The 17,143-nt window shown below is 34.4% G+C and overlaps 1 protein-coding gene across 1 annotated transcript in view; it reads right to left on the reverse strand.

The window, feature by feature from the left end:
- The window catches only part of WDR64 (WD repeat domain 64), a 189,447-nt gene that overhangs the window by 149,631 nt on the left and 22,673 nt on the right, over positions 1-17,143 (reverse strand). Inside the window, exon 3 of the mRNA XM_074220912.1 lies at positions 7,877-7,979. Within this exon, the coding sequence (XP_074077013.1) occupies positions 7,877-7,979 (103 nt within the window). The remainder of the gene's footprint in view (positions 1-7,876; positions 7,980-17,143) is intronic.

The following is a 17,143-nucleotide window of genomic DNA, read 5'->3' on the forward strand; positions in this document are numbered from 1 at the left end:
TTAGGCTTGGGGGTATTCTTCTAAAACCAAAGATATTAGGTTTGGGGATATTCTTCTGTTCGACTATTCTTCAGTTGTTCATTTTTCAGTTGTGTCTGACTCTCTGTGACCTCATTTGGAGTTTTGTGGCAAAGAAACTACAATGGTTTGACATTTCCTTCTTTAGCTCATTTTACAGATGATAAAACTGAGGCAAACAGGATTAAGTAACTTGCCTGTTCCTATCTCTAGACCTGGCATTCAATGTCCTGTGTCATCTAGCTTTACTGTTCTAGTTAACTGTAAAAAAAGCAAAATATTAGCTTGTCATGATTTATTTATTAATTGTATTGGAAGAGGTATGATTTATATTTGAAGTTGTAAAGTACAGCAGTCTACCTAGAATCCACCATATTCTGTTTTTGAAAATCAAGAGAACATTTACTTGCTTCTATCTTTTGGCAACTCTTTCTGCATGCATCCACAGAGATCAGACAGTTCTATAATCATAGCTAGAAGTTCCTGCAGTTCTCTTATATCTAATTTGTCTGGTACATATAACACGAATTTATGTGATATTGAATTTTGACCAAAGAGATATTCTCTTCTCATCTTGTTTTGTTTTTCATTTCCTTGTCAAACATTTTTGCTATGTTCCTAACAGTTTGAAATACATTTTTTAAGGAAAAGAAAACATTTGTTCTTTTTCAAGCAGGGGTTCTCTCTTCTGTCTTTTTTTCATAATAAAATACTTCTTGTTGTCCATAGTGTTTCAGTCCACTGTTTAGTTCATAGTAGGAACTAACTTTTCTGATTTTTTTAGTATGTTGCCACTTTTTTAAAAAATTTCAATTATTTATCCTTGATTCTATTATAATTATCTATGCCCATTAAAAAATCTGAATTCCTGTACTATCACTGTTGCAGACAGATTCCCTATCTCCTGCTAAAGGTATCTTGTTGCTGCTGGGATACTGTTTCCTGGTGTTATTGAAAGACAAGGAATTCCTGTACTCTCTGAGTTCAAAACTGCTCAAGATTTTATTACAAATTATTACAAAGTAAACAGGTTAAAACTTTTAGAAAAGCAGTAAGCACTTTGAGGATTGACTAGGTGAAGTTTAGAATGTGTGTGTGTGAGAGAGAGAGAGAGAGAGAGAGAGAGAGAGAGAGACAGAGAGACAGAGATAGAGATAGACAGACAAACAGAAGCCTGACCTCGTGGCATGGGGGACCCATGGTAAACCACCAAGGCATAGCATGGGAGAACATGCGAGACAGAGAGACAGAGATAGAGATAGAGATAGACAGACAAACACAAGCCTGACCCTGTGGCATGGGGGACCCATGGTGAACCACCAAGGCATAGCATGGGAGAACATGCCCTAAGAAGGAAAGAGAGATTCAGACATCCTGGAGGGTGGGAAGATAGAGTTCAAGATGAAGCTAGAAGGGGTGGTGCTTCCTCTTAAATACACTTCTGTAGTAGATTGAACAAAGGGTAGCACCTGTGTGTGGGGGGTCTAGCATCTGGGCAAGACATTCTCCATGGGGAAGTGACATACTGGTCCTTCCTGTTATGACCTCTAAGTTGAACATGTCATTTTCGGTCACGCTAGTGTCAATGGGCAACTTCAAGCAACTGGGAACCGGAAGCTGGGTGAAGGAGGAATGGGGAGACAGGATACAATCAACAATCAAGATCAGTTCACATCCCAGGAGCAAACAGCCTTCCACAATTAACAAAATTTAACAGCATTAAAGCTACAGTTATAATTCTCTGCATCAATCTCATCTAAGTTTCATTCTCAAGATATGCATCCCTACCTCTCCTGGTCCTGAACTCTTTGAAACATGTATTCCTAAAGTTTAGGTTACATATCACACCATGTCCAATGCTTACCTTTTTATTCCAAACTCTAAGATGGCATAGTCATCATCAACCTGAGTTTCACTTTCTTCTTGTTTGTAAATATTTTTTGCACATTGTCTCCTCCATTGGATTGCAATCTCCTTGAGAGTAAGGACAGTATTGTCTTGAGTTTGGTATTTCTTTTCCTTCCTTTGTAACTAGGACTCAGTACAGTGGCTGACTTGTAGTAGGCACTTAATAAATTCCTCTCTTTATTGGCTTTGGATCAAGTCCCGAACAGAAGCTTATCTTGTCACTTCTTATATGTTGTTAATAATGAAATTATCAGCAAGAATTTAATTGCCCCATTTTTATCAGCAAAAGATCTCCGGCAGATGTCTGCCCACTTAAAGCCCCAATCAAACCTGTTTCAGTACCAACTTCAGGGTTTGGATCAGGAGCTCAAATCCATTTACTCCTCCTGACCTGGCTGTACTTTACTCCTACCCTCAATATTATTACTATTTCTTCTTTGATCTTCATATAAATTATTTCTATCATGCCATAGCCCCAACAAGAATTTGTGCTTTTCCACCAAAGTTTATCACTGTTTTACAGTGTTCAACCACCTCCCTTCCTACATAATGTTCCAATTGAATTGGTATGCCCTTTTATTGTATTCCAGTCACTGGTCATATCCCACCAGGTCTCAATGATACTTATGAGTTTTCTTTTGTGAATTACTAAACACTTTTTCTTGGGTCATAATTACTTTTTTCATAAAATTTGATTTATCTATATTTGGTCATTTTTTCCCCTTCATTTTTCAATTTGAAATCCTCTCAATCATATCAACTAGTCTTCAGGAAAAACAATTTCCAAACCTTCTTAGATACACTCTACCAATAATGGGCAAGGATTTTTCTTGGATCTCAATCTACAGTTTATAAAGTTAAATCTTTCTGACACAACTATTGACTTTCTATTTATTTGTCATTGAAACTTTCTACTTTCTTTTGGTAACCAAAACATTAGGGTCACCAATATTTCTAGATTCTTTTTGGTGATTTCACTTGTTCCTGCTTAAATCACCAGAAGGGGATAATGATCTTTAGGCAAGGCATGTTTCAGTAAGTAAGCTTTGGAAGTACATGCATTGTGCAACCCAATCCAAAAAAAAAATTGCTACTATTTGCAGAGCACTAGCAATTTAAAAAAAGATGCAACATAGTTCCTGCCCTCAAGAAATTTGGATTTCCAAGTAAAAGACATTTAATCTTTTCTACACTTTTTATCAAGGGATCTCCTATCACCACCACATGTCTCTTCTTCCTGGGAATAAAAAATATACTCATATGCTATTAATAGCTATTATTACCATTGGTTACATTTGCAGCTACCTCTTGGCTTTATGAGACTATGAGAAACTTTGTCAGAAGATTTAGACATAACCTCTGTGGCGAGAAACTCCTACTTATTACATAAGTGGAATATTGAAATTGTAATAAGTGAAACTATTACACAGTGAATTGTAATAGTGACTTGTAATAGTGAAATTATTACATAATTTAGTATTATGATTACATAGTACAAGTAAAACTATTACATAATTTCATCTGCTCAGAGGTTCCTTATTCAACTTTTTTCTGTTCTAAATGACAATCTCCAATATCTTCATGCTAGTATCTCTTAGTGGATATCCCTGTTTCTTTAGAGTTTTTTCTTTCCTCCTTAATCTTTTCTTCCATCCTTCCAGGTAACATTTCAATATCCTTGATAAGGTGGAGAACAGAGAAGTTTTCCTATATTACAATAATTCAAATCAATTAAACACATTAAGTACCCACTATGTACAAGCCACTGTGATAGACAAAAATATTTAAGATTACATTATACTGGGAGATATAACATATATGTAGGAATATAGATGTGAAATCTACAGAAAGCAATTCAAAAAGAGGTATAGAAAATACTAACAAGTAGAGGGATTGGGACCAGTCTTTTGTAGGAGGTAGCACCTAAAGTGTGCTTTGCAGGGACCTAGAAATTCTAAGAGGCAGAGGTTTTATAAAAGAGGGTATTCTAGCCATAAGGGACAAGCTAAAAAAAAAAATCATGGAGATAGGTAATTGAATGTATTGTATAGATATGCAACCAAGAAAAAGGAAGTAATTTGAATTGATTGCAAATTTCCACGAATGTTTGTCAAATAGTGATGGGATTTAAATGACAAGATGAGAAGACTGATTTAACTGAAAGGCAATAGGGAGTTACTGAAGATTTGTGAGTAGGAAATGACATGGGTCATATCTACATCTTAGATGTTGATGGTTGGGTAGAAGATGGATTGAAGAGTGCACAAACTAGAAAGAAGAAACCAATAAGGAGGTTTTTATAATAGTCCAAGATAAGAGATGATGGCCTGAACTAGACAGTTACTCTCTGAGTGAATAGAAAGTGATGAATGTGAGATTTTATGTACCCTTTAACTCCTTTAGGAAAGAGATCAGCTTGTACATGGTGCACAAGTAATTATTGATGGAAGTAATTACTAATGTAAAATAAGAATGATACAATGTTTACATTAATTAGTTGCATTTGATTGGGTAAAACATAGGAAGAAAAGGTGACAAACTATGTGTATAATTAATTTTACCTGCAGAAGTGATAGATTTGATGTCATCATCCTAAATGACACTTGTAATCTCAGGATTAGAAGAAGTCTTTTGCACAGTTCACACAATGACCAGTTGAAATCAGCATATTGTTATTTGCTTCTCCTTCTTAAGTATTCTCACTGGTGACTTAGCAAACAGTTTACTAAGTCTGTTGGTCATGATATCTATTATTTTAAACATTCCCCATATTCTTGACCAAATTAAAATTTAATATTGATTATAGGTAAACTAACAGTCAAAGAGACAATGACTTAGCTTATGTCTAGTAGCTAATAAATGTCAGACTAAGAATTTATAGATTTTCTTGAGTCCTAGAGTCAAGGGCTCTATCTATTGTGTCAAATTTTCTTTCAGCAGAAACTGAAGAGATCAACTTATTTAAATTCTTTAGTTTAACAACAACAACAGCTAATATTTATTTAGTACCCAACACATATCAGGCACTAGGCTAAGTGTTTTATAATTATTTGGTTTGATCTTCGCAAGAAACCTGAGAAGTAGGTGTTCTTATCATTCCCATTTTACAGATGAGTAAACTGAAGCCTAATGATGAGGTGAAATGAGTTACCCAGGGTCACATGACTTTAAGAAAACCATCTATCAAAAAAGAAGACAGGTGTTCCCAATTTTTGGAACATACTATCTTGGTTGAAGATATTATCAGAAAAAATATGTTCAGATGGAAGAAAAAACCCAGGTGAATAGGAAGCATAGTGCCAATATATAGGAACATAATAAAAGCTACTTATGTGGCTGACTTCTTTTGAGTTAGTAATACGTGACATAATGGGGCAGCTAGGTAGTGCAGTAGGTAAAATGCTGGACATAAGAGTGAAGAAGATTCATTTCCCTGACTTCAAGCCTAATTTACCTTAGTTTCCTCATCTGGAAAATGAGATGGAGAAGGAAATGGAAAACTACTCCATTGTCTTTGCCAAGAAAATATCAAATAATGGTCAAAGAATTGGACATGACTTCCCTTCCTTCCAGAATTCTCTATAAGTGGAGTTTTGGGGCAGAGTCAACATGGTAGCCTGAAGCTGGCATGCTCCCAAAGATTTTCCCTATCAAAATTATATGAAACCTCTATGCAGACGTTATAGCTACAGATTCCACCAAAAAAAGACAAGACAAACAAGTTTTCAGTGGTGGACATTGTGAAGGATCTTCAGTGAAAATTTGTCTCTTTGGGGGGGAAAAGAGGAAGTAAAACCCAGTTATGCAGAAGAGTGGGAAAACCAGCAAAAGGCTTTTAACCACAGTGCAATCCAGGTTCTGACATCTTGACAACAGCTTAGGTCCTGGCAGCTAGATAGCAAGTCAGCAGGGAGGGTCCCAACACCAAACAAAGTCTGAAACCTGGGAACACTGGGGCAAAAGAAAGGACTGGGTATGGAACAAACCACTGCATAGGCAGAACCTAGACATAAAGGAGGAATCAAACCTCTGCAAAGGCAATACCCGAATTGCAAAGGAAATACCTGAACTGCAAAGGCAGCATTTGGCCAACAATAAGCAAGAGATGAGACCCCAGTCCCAGCATAAAAAGCTTGGGTCTATATTCCCTATACCCTAGGAACAGAACTCAAATAACCAACATGAGCAAAAACACTAAAAGACCATAGAAAGTTACTATACAGATAAAGATACCAGTGCTACCTCAGAAGAAAGTAGTGAAAAATTACCTATATGGTAAGTCTCAAAAGTGTCTATGAATTGGACTCAAATTAAAAAATGGGGTTAAAACAATAAAACTATAAAAAGGAGAAGGCTAGACATTAGTGGATAATACCAGGTGAAGAAGCACAAAGTCTATTATAGAAGAGGGAATGAAGGGAGAGTGTGAACACCTAGTAAATCCTATTCAATAGATTTGACCCAGAGAAGGAATAAGATAAATTCTTTTAAAATATATATATCCTACTCTATAGGATATAGAAAAATCTATCCTACTCTACAGGAAAGTGGGGAGTTGGGGGGGGGGGGGAAGAAGGGAAAGAAAAGGTAAGAAAGCACTGATAAAAGGGAAGACAAAGGTATAAGTGAAAATAAACTGCAAGTTGACATTTAAAAGAAAAATTAATGGGGAAAGGGAGTAAAACTTTAGAATGGAGGAATAAAAGGAAAGAAAAGAGAGAAGTATAAATGGGGAAAGATAGCACAGAGGGAAATACAGAATTAGTAATCAACTTAAATGTAAATAGGATGAACTCTCCCATAAAAACAGAAGTGGATAGCAAAATGAATGAAAAAATCAGAATCTTATGAGACAGCTAGGTTGCACAGTGAATAGAACATTGGCCCTGGAGTCAGGAGGACCTGAGTTCAAATTCAGCTTCAGACACTTAATAATTAACCTAGTTGTATGACCTTAGGCAAGTCACAATTCCATTGCTTTGTAAAAAAACAAAAAAACAAAAACAAAAACAGAACCCTAAGATGCTGTTTATAAGAAACACATTTGAAACAGAGAGATACACACAAGATAAAGGTAAAAGGTTGGAGCAAAAGATATTATGCTTCAATTAAAGTAAAAGAATCGGGGTAGCAATCCTGATCTCAGACAGAGTAAAAGCAAAAATAGATTTCCTTAAAAGGGATAAGGAGGAAAACTATGTCCTTTTAAAAGGCACAATAGGCAATGAAGCTATATCATTATTAAACATTTATATACCAAGTGGTATAGCATCCAAATTCTTAGAGGAGAAGCTGAGTGAATTACAAGAAGACATAGACAACAAACTTTAACAATGACCCTCAGTCTCCCTCTCTCAGAACTAGATAAATCTAACCACAAAATAAACAAGGAATTTAAAAAGGTGAATAAAGTATCAGAATTTTCTACAAGTGGTATAAATATTATCTTCATAATAATTATAATAATAGTTAACATTTATATATTATTCACTATGGATCAGGTGCTGTTAAGAATTTTGCAATTATCATTTTATTTGATCCTTATGACAACCCTGTGAGAGTGGGGTAGGTGCTGCTGTTATCACCATTTTATTGAAAATGAAAACTGAAGCAGATAGATGTGAGGTCACTTTCTTGTGAAGTTGAGGGAGGTCTTCAAATTAAGGCTAAATAATCATTTCCTAGTTTCTCATAGGAAATATTAAAGCTTCAGGAAGGATAGGATAGATGGTGACTAGGTGAATGTAATTTCTTGATTGTATGATTCTATCATTCTCTTACAATCTCTTTGACAATTGAATTTGATTCTATAAATGAGTCTATTCCCTTTTTTCAATATTCAAAACAGTGAAATATAATTAAATGAGTCTATGGGAAAGAATGCATAACATTTATTTTGGCTATAATCATTAAAACCCACATTTATTTTTAGGAATATCAAAAATATTACCTGCAAGGAAAATTCTTTGTTTTCTGGAAACGAGGAAAGCCAAATTTTCTTCATCTAGCTGAAAAGCAAGTGCATCTTCGTCTGATAGAAAATATCCAAATATCTAAAATAAAAATCATATCTGTAAATTTATACCATGTTTTAAAACATGCTTCATTTTCTCAGTACTATTTATTGTGATAGAATTTGAACACAAATCACAAAAAAATGGAAGTAGCTTATCAATGTTAGATTGCAAACAATAGATTAAAGTTTGTGCTCCTAACAAACTGCATTATACTTGGCTTATATCCATCTATTTTTTTCCTTCTTTAGAGATTAACAGACCCACCAGTCAATGCCTATATCCATCTATTTTTTTCCTTCTATAGAGATGAACAGACCCATCATTCAATCTTTTTTAAATTAATTTTTATTAAAGATATTATTTGAGTTTTACAATTTCCCCCCAATCTTGCTTCCCTCCCCCCACCCCCCCACGGAAAGCACTCTGTCAGTCTCTACCTTGTTTCCATGTTGTACCTTGATGCAAATTGGGTGTGATGAGAGAGAAATCATATCCTTAAAGAAGAGAAGTCTAAGAGGTAACAAGATCAGACAATGAGATATTTGTTTTTTCTAAATTAAAGGGAATATTCCTTGAACTTTGTTCAAACTCCACAGCTCCTTATCTGGATACAAATGGCACTCTCCTTTGCAGACAGCCCAAAATTGCTCATTATTGTTGCACTGATGGAATGAGCAAGTCCTTCAAGGTTGAACATCACCCCCATGTTGCTGTTAGGGTATACGGTGTTTTTCTGGTTCTGCTCATCTTCCTCAGCATCAGTTCCTGTAAATACTTCCAGGCTTCCCTGAAATCCCATCCCTCCTGGTTTCTAATAGAACAATAGTGTTCCATGACATACATATACCAAAATTTGCTAAGCCATTCCCCAATTGAAGGACATTTACTTGTTTTCCAATTCTTTGCCACCACAAACAAGGCTGCTATAAATATTTTTGTACAAGTAATGTTTTTACCCTTTTTCATCATCTCTTCAGGGTATAGACCCAGCAGTAGTATTGCTGGGTCAAAGGGTATGTACATTTTTGTTGCCCTTTGGGCATAGTTCCAAATAGCTCTCCAGAAGGGTTGGATGAGTTCACAGCTCCACCAACAGTGTAATAAATAGTGTCCCAGATTTCCCACAACCCTTCCAACAATGATCATTATCCTTCCTGGTCATATTGGCCAATCTGAGAGGTGTGAGGTGGTACCTCAGAGAAGCTTTAATTTGCATTTCTCTAATAATTAATGATTTAGAACATTTTTTTCATATGGCTATGGATTGCTTTGATCCCCTCATCTGTAAATTGCCTTTGCATATCCTTTGACCATTTATCAATTGGGGAATGGCTTTTTGTTTTAAAAATATGACTCAGTTCTTTGTATATTTTAGAAATGAGTCCTTTGTCAGAATCATTAGCTGTAAAGATTGTTTCCCAATCTAATTTCTTTTGATCTTGGTTACAGTGGTTTTATCTGTGCAAAAGCTTTTTAATTTAATGTAATTGAAATCATCTAATTGGTTTTTGGTGATATTCTCCAACTCTTAGTCATAAACTGCTCCCCTTTCCATAGATCTGACAGGTAAACTAGTCCTTGATCTTCTAATTTGCTTATAGTATTGTTTTTTATGTCTAAATACTGTAACCATTTGGATCTTATCTTGGTAAAGGGTGTGAGATGTTGGTCTAATCTAAGCTTCTTCCATACTAACTTCCAATTATCCCAGCAGGCTTTTTTTAGGTTTTTGCAGGGCAAATGGGGTTAAGTGACTTGCCCAAAGCCACACAGCTAGGTAATTATTAAGTGTCTGAGACCAGATTTGAACCCAGGTACTCCTGACTCCAGGGCCAGTGCTTTATCCACTGCGCCACCTAGCCGCCCCGATCCCAGCAGTTTTTTTTTTTTTTTATCAAAGAGGGAGTTTTTATCCCAATGGCTGGACTCTTTGGGTTTATCAAACAACAGATTACTATAATCATCTCCTGCTTTTACACCTAGTGTATTCCACTGGTCCACCACTCTCTTTCGTAGCCAATACCAAAAAGTTTTGATGACTGATGCTTTATAATATAATTTTAGATCAGGTAGGGCTAAGCCACCTTCTTTTTGCACTTTTTTCATTAAGCTCCTGGCAATTCTTGACTTTTTATTTCTCCATATGAATTTACTTACAATTTTTTATAACTCATTAAAGTAATTTTTTGGAATTTTGATTGGTAGGGCACTAAACAGATAGTTTAGTTTTGCTAGAATTGTCATTTTTATTATATCAGCTCTACCTATCCATGAGCAGTTGATACTTTCCCAATTCCCATCATTCAATCTTGACCTGATTGACAGACCAATTAAATATTGTCATCACTTGCTGAGAAGATCCAGCGTTCCTCTTAGTTCCCCTCAATTCCAAAATCATGACCAAAAGTGATGAACCTGGACAATTATGTGGTTAATATCAACATTGTAGAAAGCAAAATGTTTTTAACTGTTGTAAAGATGAAGGACAAAGGAAATTAGCTGTGCAGTTTTGAATCTATGTGACACAAGGCAAATTGTAGAATTGGAAATATATTTTGGCCAACTACTCTTAATATTTCTTAAAGAGATAAATTTCATTATCCAAACAAAATAGCAAATAGAGATCTGAAAAGTTTTTCAGTTTGGTATATACAAAAGAATACACAAAAGTAAATGAGCTTTAAATGGGAGCAAGAAAAAATATCAATTCAGCTAGGATAGAGCTGTTAATCTTATCCCGAATAAGTATTCTCTAGAGTTACAAGTCTTTTGAAGTCAAAGTACATCCAAAGGAGCTGTCTATCTTCCATACATGTCCATGTTGTTGAGGTTCAGTCCTATCTGTCTCTTGCTCTTCTCTTACCACCTCCCTCATGTGTAATCTCAATCAACTGAATTAAATGTCTGTGAAGGTACAGATGGTCATTTTCAGCATCCTCTCAGATACTGGAGTCATATTTTCTCTCAGATAGGCAATGTGAAGCACAAGGCTGTTTTTCAGGGTACCATCCAAGGGTATATGATACATATTTTATTTTATTTTGTTAATTTTATTTATATTCTGAATTTAAACACCAAATAAAATGGAAATTTCCCCATACATAATAGAACAGAGAAAAAAGATTGTACACGAAACTGTAGATCTTTATTATGTACCACTTTGCTTTTCTTCTTGATCATATAAGTTCCACTTTTGGTTTTTCAAAAACTGTTCTTGCTAAGATTCTTTCTATGTTTCCTCCTATATACTTTATATTTTAAGAAATATTCTTTAATAACTTTTCATTATGTAATAAACTTTTTTGCTATCCTATCCCTATTCTTCTTTGCCTCTCAAATCATTCTATTAGTTGAAAAATTGAAATAAAGAGAACGCAGACTTTTAAAACAAACATACCTAGTCAATCAAAGCAAATTCCCACATTAGCAGTGTGCAGAAATGTGCATTATTTGGCATTTTGAGTCCATTACTTCCTTTTTTTTTTAGGTTTTTTGCAAGGCAAATGGGGTTAAGTGGCTTGCCCAAGGCCACACAGTGTCCGAGACCAGATTTGAACCCAGGTACTCCTGACTCCAAGGCCGGTGCTTTATCCACTATGCCACCTAGCCGCCCCCATTACTTCCTTGATAAGAGGTGGGCATCATACATCATTACACCTCAAGAATTAGCTCATCACACTCATTTATCAGATTTCTCAAGTCTTTTAAAGTTGCTTTTTTCTTCATGATGCTGTTATTACAGATTTTTTTCTTGCTTCTATTCACTTCATTTTGCATCAATTCATATAGATATTCCCAGGTTTTATGAAAACAATTTCATCATTTTTAAGGCTCAATAATATTCTATTATATGAACATATATTTTTTTATTCCCCAATAATGGATTCCACTTCTTTACAGGACATATGGTCAGGGAGGCAGGGGAAAGGAAACCAGTATATCTGCCTCACTGAAGAGTGAGCATGTGCCACCTCTATTAAGCTCATATAGTGTAAATTCTGACTCTGATATTATTCATACCTCCCCAGTAATGGACCCATGACACAACCCTGGTATTAATATAAAAAGATTCTTTTTTGTTTATATATATACACACTTAATACTAGTATTTCTGGGTCAAAGAATAAATGCAGTTTAGTAACTTTGGGGACGATGGTTACAAATTACTTTCCTGAGTGACTGGACAAATTCATATCTCTACTAACAGTACATTAATGTATCTGTGGGTTTTTTTTCCCTGAAATAATTGTCTTTTTCCAGTTTTTTTTAATTATTTTTCCTTTTGACATTTAGCAATCTAATGAGGCATGAGGTTGTTTAAATTTACATTTCTTACTAAGGATTTGGAGCATTTTAAAATATATTTACAGATTGTTGGATTTCTTTCTTTGAAAACTACACATTTTCTTTGGTCATTTATTATGGAATAGCTCTTATTTTCATAAATTTGGGTCAATTCCATATATATATATATATATATATTTATTGAAAATAAAGTTTTTTCAGAGTAAGTTGCTAAAAGATTTTTTTCAGCTACTCTTTTTCTAATCCTAAGTACATTAGTTTTGTTTGTGCAACCTTTCTAATTTTATGTGATCAAAATTGTTTATTTTATTTTCTATGATTCTCTTTATTTCTTGATAGGTCTTGAATTCTTCCCCTCCCCATTGATCTGAAAAGCAATTTCTTCCGTATACTTTTAATTTGTTTATTCCTGCTATCCTTTATGTCTATGGAATGCTACCACATCAATCATTGTACGAAGTTGAGATTTTGGAGAGAACTAATTTTTACAAGCTGTTTTTCAGTTTTGCTAGATTTTTTTTCATATTTTAAAATTTTTTTCTTTAATTTAGTTACACATTACTAAAATATTTTTGTTTAAGAGTAAACATAATACCCCTCCCCCACAAAAATATAAAATTTTATGAGAAATTAAGTAAAAGAAAGAGAAAAAAATGTGTGTCAGTCTGTGTTCTGATACCATCAGCTCTGGCTTGGGTGGATCAGTTTCTTTATCATAAGTCTATCACAGAAGTTTCTTCCATATTTTTCCACAGCTGTTGCTGATTGTAATTCTTTCTATCCATTCCTCCCCACTACCATCTATTATATTTTCTCTATCCTTTCACTCTGTCCCTTTTCAAAAATGTGCTGTGGTGTAGCCAAGTGGTGGAGGGAACAGAGCACCAGTCCTGGGGTCAAGGCCCCAAGTTCACATCCCACCCCAGAGACCTGGCAACCACCCAGCCCTGTGATCCTGGACAGACCACCCAATCCTAGCACCTTGCAAAAAAGTAAAAAAAAAAAGAAAATGTGTTATATCTTACTACACTCTATGATCTACCCTCTCCTCTTTCACCCACACCCCCCACTCCTCTCCCCCATCCCTCTTCTTTCCTTTTTCTTCTAGATGTCTATACCCTATTGAATATGTATGCTGTTTCCTTTCTGAGCCATTTCCGATGAGAATGAAGGTTCCCACATTCCCCCTCACCTTTCCTCCTTCTATACCATTGCAAAAGCTACATGAAATATCTTTTATATGAAATATCTTAGTCTATTCAACCTCTCCTTTCTCTTACTCCCAGTCTATTTCTCTTTCATCCATTGACTCCATTTTTACCATATATTATATCTTCAAATTCAGCTCTCTCCTGTACCTCATCTATAAAAGTTCCTTCTACCTATTCTATTAAATGAGAAGGTTCATTTGAGTATTATCAGTATCATCTTTCCATGAAGGAATACATGCAGTTCATCATCATTAAGTCCCTCATAATTTACCCTTCTCAGAGTCCTGTATTTGAAGGTCAAACTTTCTATTCTTGCTAGATGTTTCTTGACAAACAGTGATTCATTACTCTCAGTAGCTGGGGTCTATTACATTTGCTTGTCCTCTATTGATTGTTTCTGATTAATCCTGTCCATAGCTTATTCACTGGGCTCAGACAAAATGACAGGCTAAGGTTTTAAAAACCCTAGGTCTACCACTGCATCTGGGGCCATCTCTAGTTGTCCTGATCTATATTTTTCCACTGGGATCCAGGTAACTCTGGAAGAGAGAGTTAGATTGGTGACATTGCATAGCCTTACCTCGCTTAAATCAAATACACTTAAAAGTCAAGACATAACTTTCCTAATGTCATTGATCCTCTTCAAGATCAAAGGACAACAGTTTTCCTCAAATGGCATCAACCTGGCATAGGATATAGCTGTTATAGGATATAATCTTTTTTAATATGTTCCTACACAAAATTTGCTAATATTTTATTTAATGTCTTTTCATTGTAGGTATTTGTCTATAGGTTTTTTTGCTTTTCTATGGTTTTAATATCATAGAAAGAAGGGACCTTTATTTTTGAAAAGATTTATTTAATATTGGAAATATTTTTGAATGATCAATTTCACTTATAAATTCTTGTGGTACTGAAGTTTTTTTCCTTTGGGAATGGATTTATGATTTATTCAATTTCTTTTTTTAAATATTCAGTTATTTATGTAATCTTTGTATTGTCATGTGCTTTAAAAATGCATTTAAAAAATTTCTGAGAAGGATATGTAGATTTCACCAGACTACCAAATGGGTTCACAACATAGAAAAGGTTATAAAACCCTGCCTTACAAGGATTAAAAAAATCTGGAAATAATATTCAGTAATTAATTTTCATTTTATTAGCATCAGACCAATAAAAGAAGATGAGTAATAACTGCTAAGTGCTTACTATAATGTGTTATAATGTCATTTAATTCAGCAAATATTGAGAGTACTTCTATAGTCTTGCAATTGCTCAAAGGGTAAATGATTTGCAAGGATAATAATATTTTTATTTAATTAGCAGCTTTTACTTTTGTTCCTAAAATGCTTCTTTACCACCCAATTTACAGAGACCTTTTTATGGCTATTATTTATAAATTGTTAACCCAATGTTACTACTGTTTCTTTAAAACAAAACAAAAATAATCCCATAAAGCCTGTCATTTAAGATGATAATGATAATGTTAAAGCTGTTTGAGGCTATAGGTCATAACTCATGCCATGCATGCCCTGTGCTCCTTATCAGTAGTTAATACAATATCTTCAAGCATAGTTGGCATTTAGCAAGTGCTCATCAAGTCTAATTTTCCTGAAATTATTGTCAGCCTTTCAAAGGGCTTTGATTGAACATGACCTTTGGAAATCATGCTTGAAGAGAAGCAATCAATCCTTTCAGTTCCTCTCAGTTTCCAAGTCCAGTCAACTCAATCTTTACAATATCTCACACATCCAATTTTTATTCCACTTATAAAGTTAAAATCTTAGTTAAGATCATAATCCTTCTTGCCTAAATGGTTGCAAGATTGTCCTATTTGACTCTTTTCAAGACATTCCTTCTCTAATCTGGTCTCACAAATGCCATAGTAATGTTCCTAAATCTTAGATATGACTATGTCATTTCCCTGGTTCAATAAGTTCTAGTAGAAATACTTTATTAGTGAAGCTTCTAGAAACTAAATTGGAACCATGCTCCAATGCCATGTAATCAATCCACAACCAATAAGCAACTACTAATTGCCTGGAATTTAGATGGATAATACAGATACAAAAAGTCTCTATCCTTGAATAACTTACGATCTACTGGGAGAGACACTATGGACATATACAAAAATATGCAAGATATACAAATTAATTATAAGGTAACAATGAAATATCCTAGTCAGCAAATATTTATTATCTACCTATGTTCTAGGTACTGAGTGCTAAACACTAGGAATAATAAGAAAAGGTAGTCCCTTCACATCTAATGGAATAGATAGCATGCAAAAAAAAACCATGTAGAAAAAGGACTATCTACAGGATAAATTGGCAATAATCAATGGAGGAAAAACATTAGAATTTAAGGGAATTTTGAAAGACTTCCTTTCGAAGGGAGAGTTGAACTAGCAGTAGGTGGGATTGGGATTGGGAAATACTTTCTATAGGGGTCATACTTGCTGAAGTTTGAAGAATTCCAGGAGACAAAGTATGATATGAATGCATTCCAGACATTGGGATAAAAGAATTTCCAAGGACCCAAATAACAGGTATATGTTTTTAGAAGCTTGAAGACAAAAAAAAAAGGTCCTGTACCATCATTTGGGGACTGGATAAGCTGTGATAAATGAATGGAATGGAACATTATTATTCCATAAGATAGTATGAATTCAGAGAACAATGGATTGACAAATGAGCTTAATCAAAATAAGCAAAAATAGGAAAAGAATAATAATATTGATGATAGTAGTAATAATAAAAATAATTGACATTTATATAGAGCTTACTATGTACTTATATGTATCTCATTTGATCCTCACAATAATGCTGGGAAATAGATGCTATTATCTCCATTCTACAGATGAGGGAAACTGGGGCAAAAAGAGGTTAAATGACTTTGTCCAAGGTCACACAATAAATGTCTAGAGGCTGGATTTGAATATATCAATGTAAATGGAAACAACAAAAAATGAAATAACCCTACCTAATTATAATAAGCCTAAATCTCATAAAATATGAGAAAATACAACTTCCCTTTTTTGTGGATATACAGGATTGTGGGGATGGAACATTCTACAACTCTCAGACATAGTGAGTTGGTTCATTTTGCTAAACTGCTTTTTGTTTCTTTTTTTTTTAAATCCTTTAGTATGAAAGAAGGCTTTGAGAGGAAGAGGAGATATTTGCAAATGGAGATGATATAAAGAGAAAAGATAAAAAAAATTTCATTTTTCAAGTTTTATTAGCTTTCTATTGCCTATTTCTAGGAGGATCAAATACAATCTCCAATGTTTGCCATTTTAAACCTTTCACATCCTTGGGTCTAGACTTATTTTTCAAACTTATATCTTTCCTAAGTATTGCCCTTCAAAGTCTCTAACTTCTAGCCTGATTGGTCTTCTTGCTGTTTCTCAAGTATGCTGAGAGATCTTTGGCAAGTCATTTTAACACTTAAGGGACCCAGCTTATCTATCTACCTATAAAATGAGGGTATTGATCTAGATGGACTTTGAAGTCCCTTCCAGCCCCAAATCAATGATCCCATGAAATTACTTTGTATTTCTTTTCTATATTTATTTAGAGTTATATTTCATAACAAGACATCAACATGCTTTTATGAATGAGTTAGGGATTGTATTTTCTGCTGTTAATGTATAAGCTATCTTGTTCATTTTATTTCTGTGCT

This window comes from Macrotis lagotis, chromosome 2, assembly GCF_037893015.1.
Source record: "Macrotis lagotis isolate mMagLag1 chromosome 2, bilby.v1.9.chrom.fasta, whole genome shotgun sequence".
Taxonomy (NCBI): Eukaryota; Metazoa; Chordata; class Mammalia; order Peramelemorphia; family Peramelidae; genus Macrotis; species Macrotis lagotis.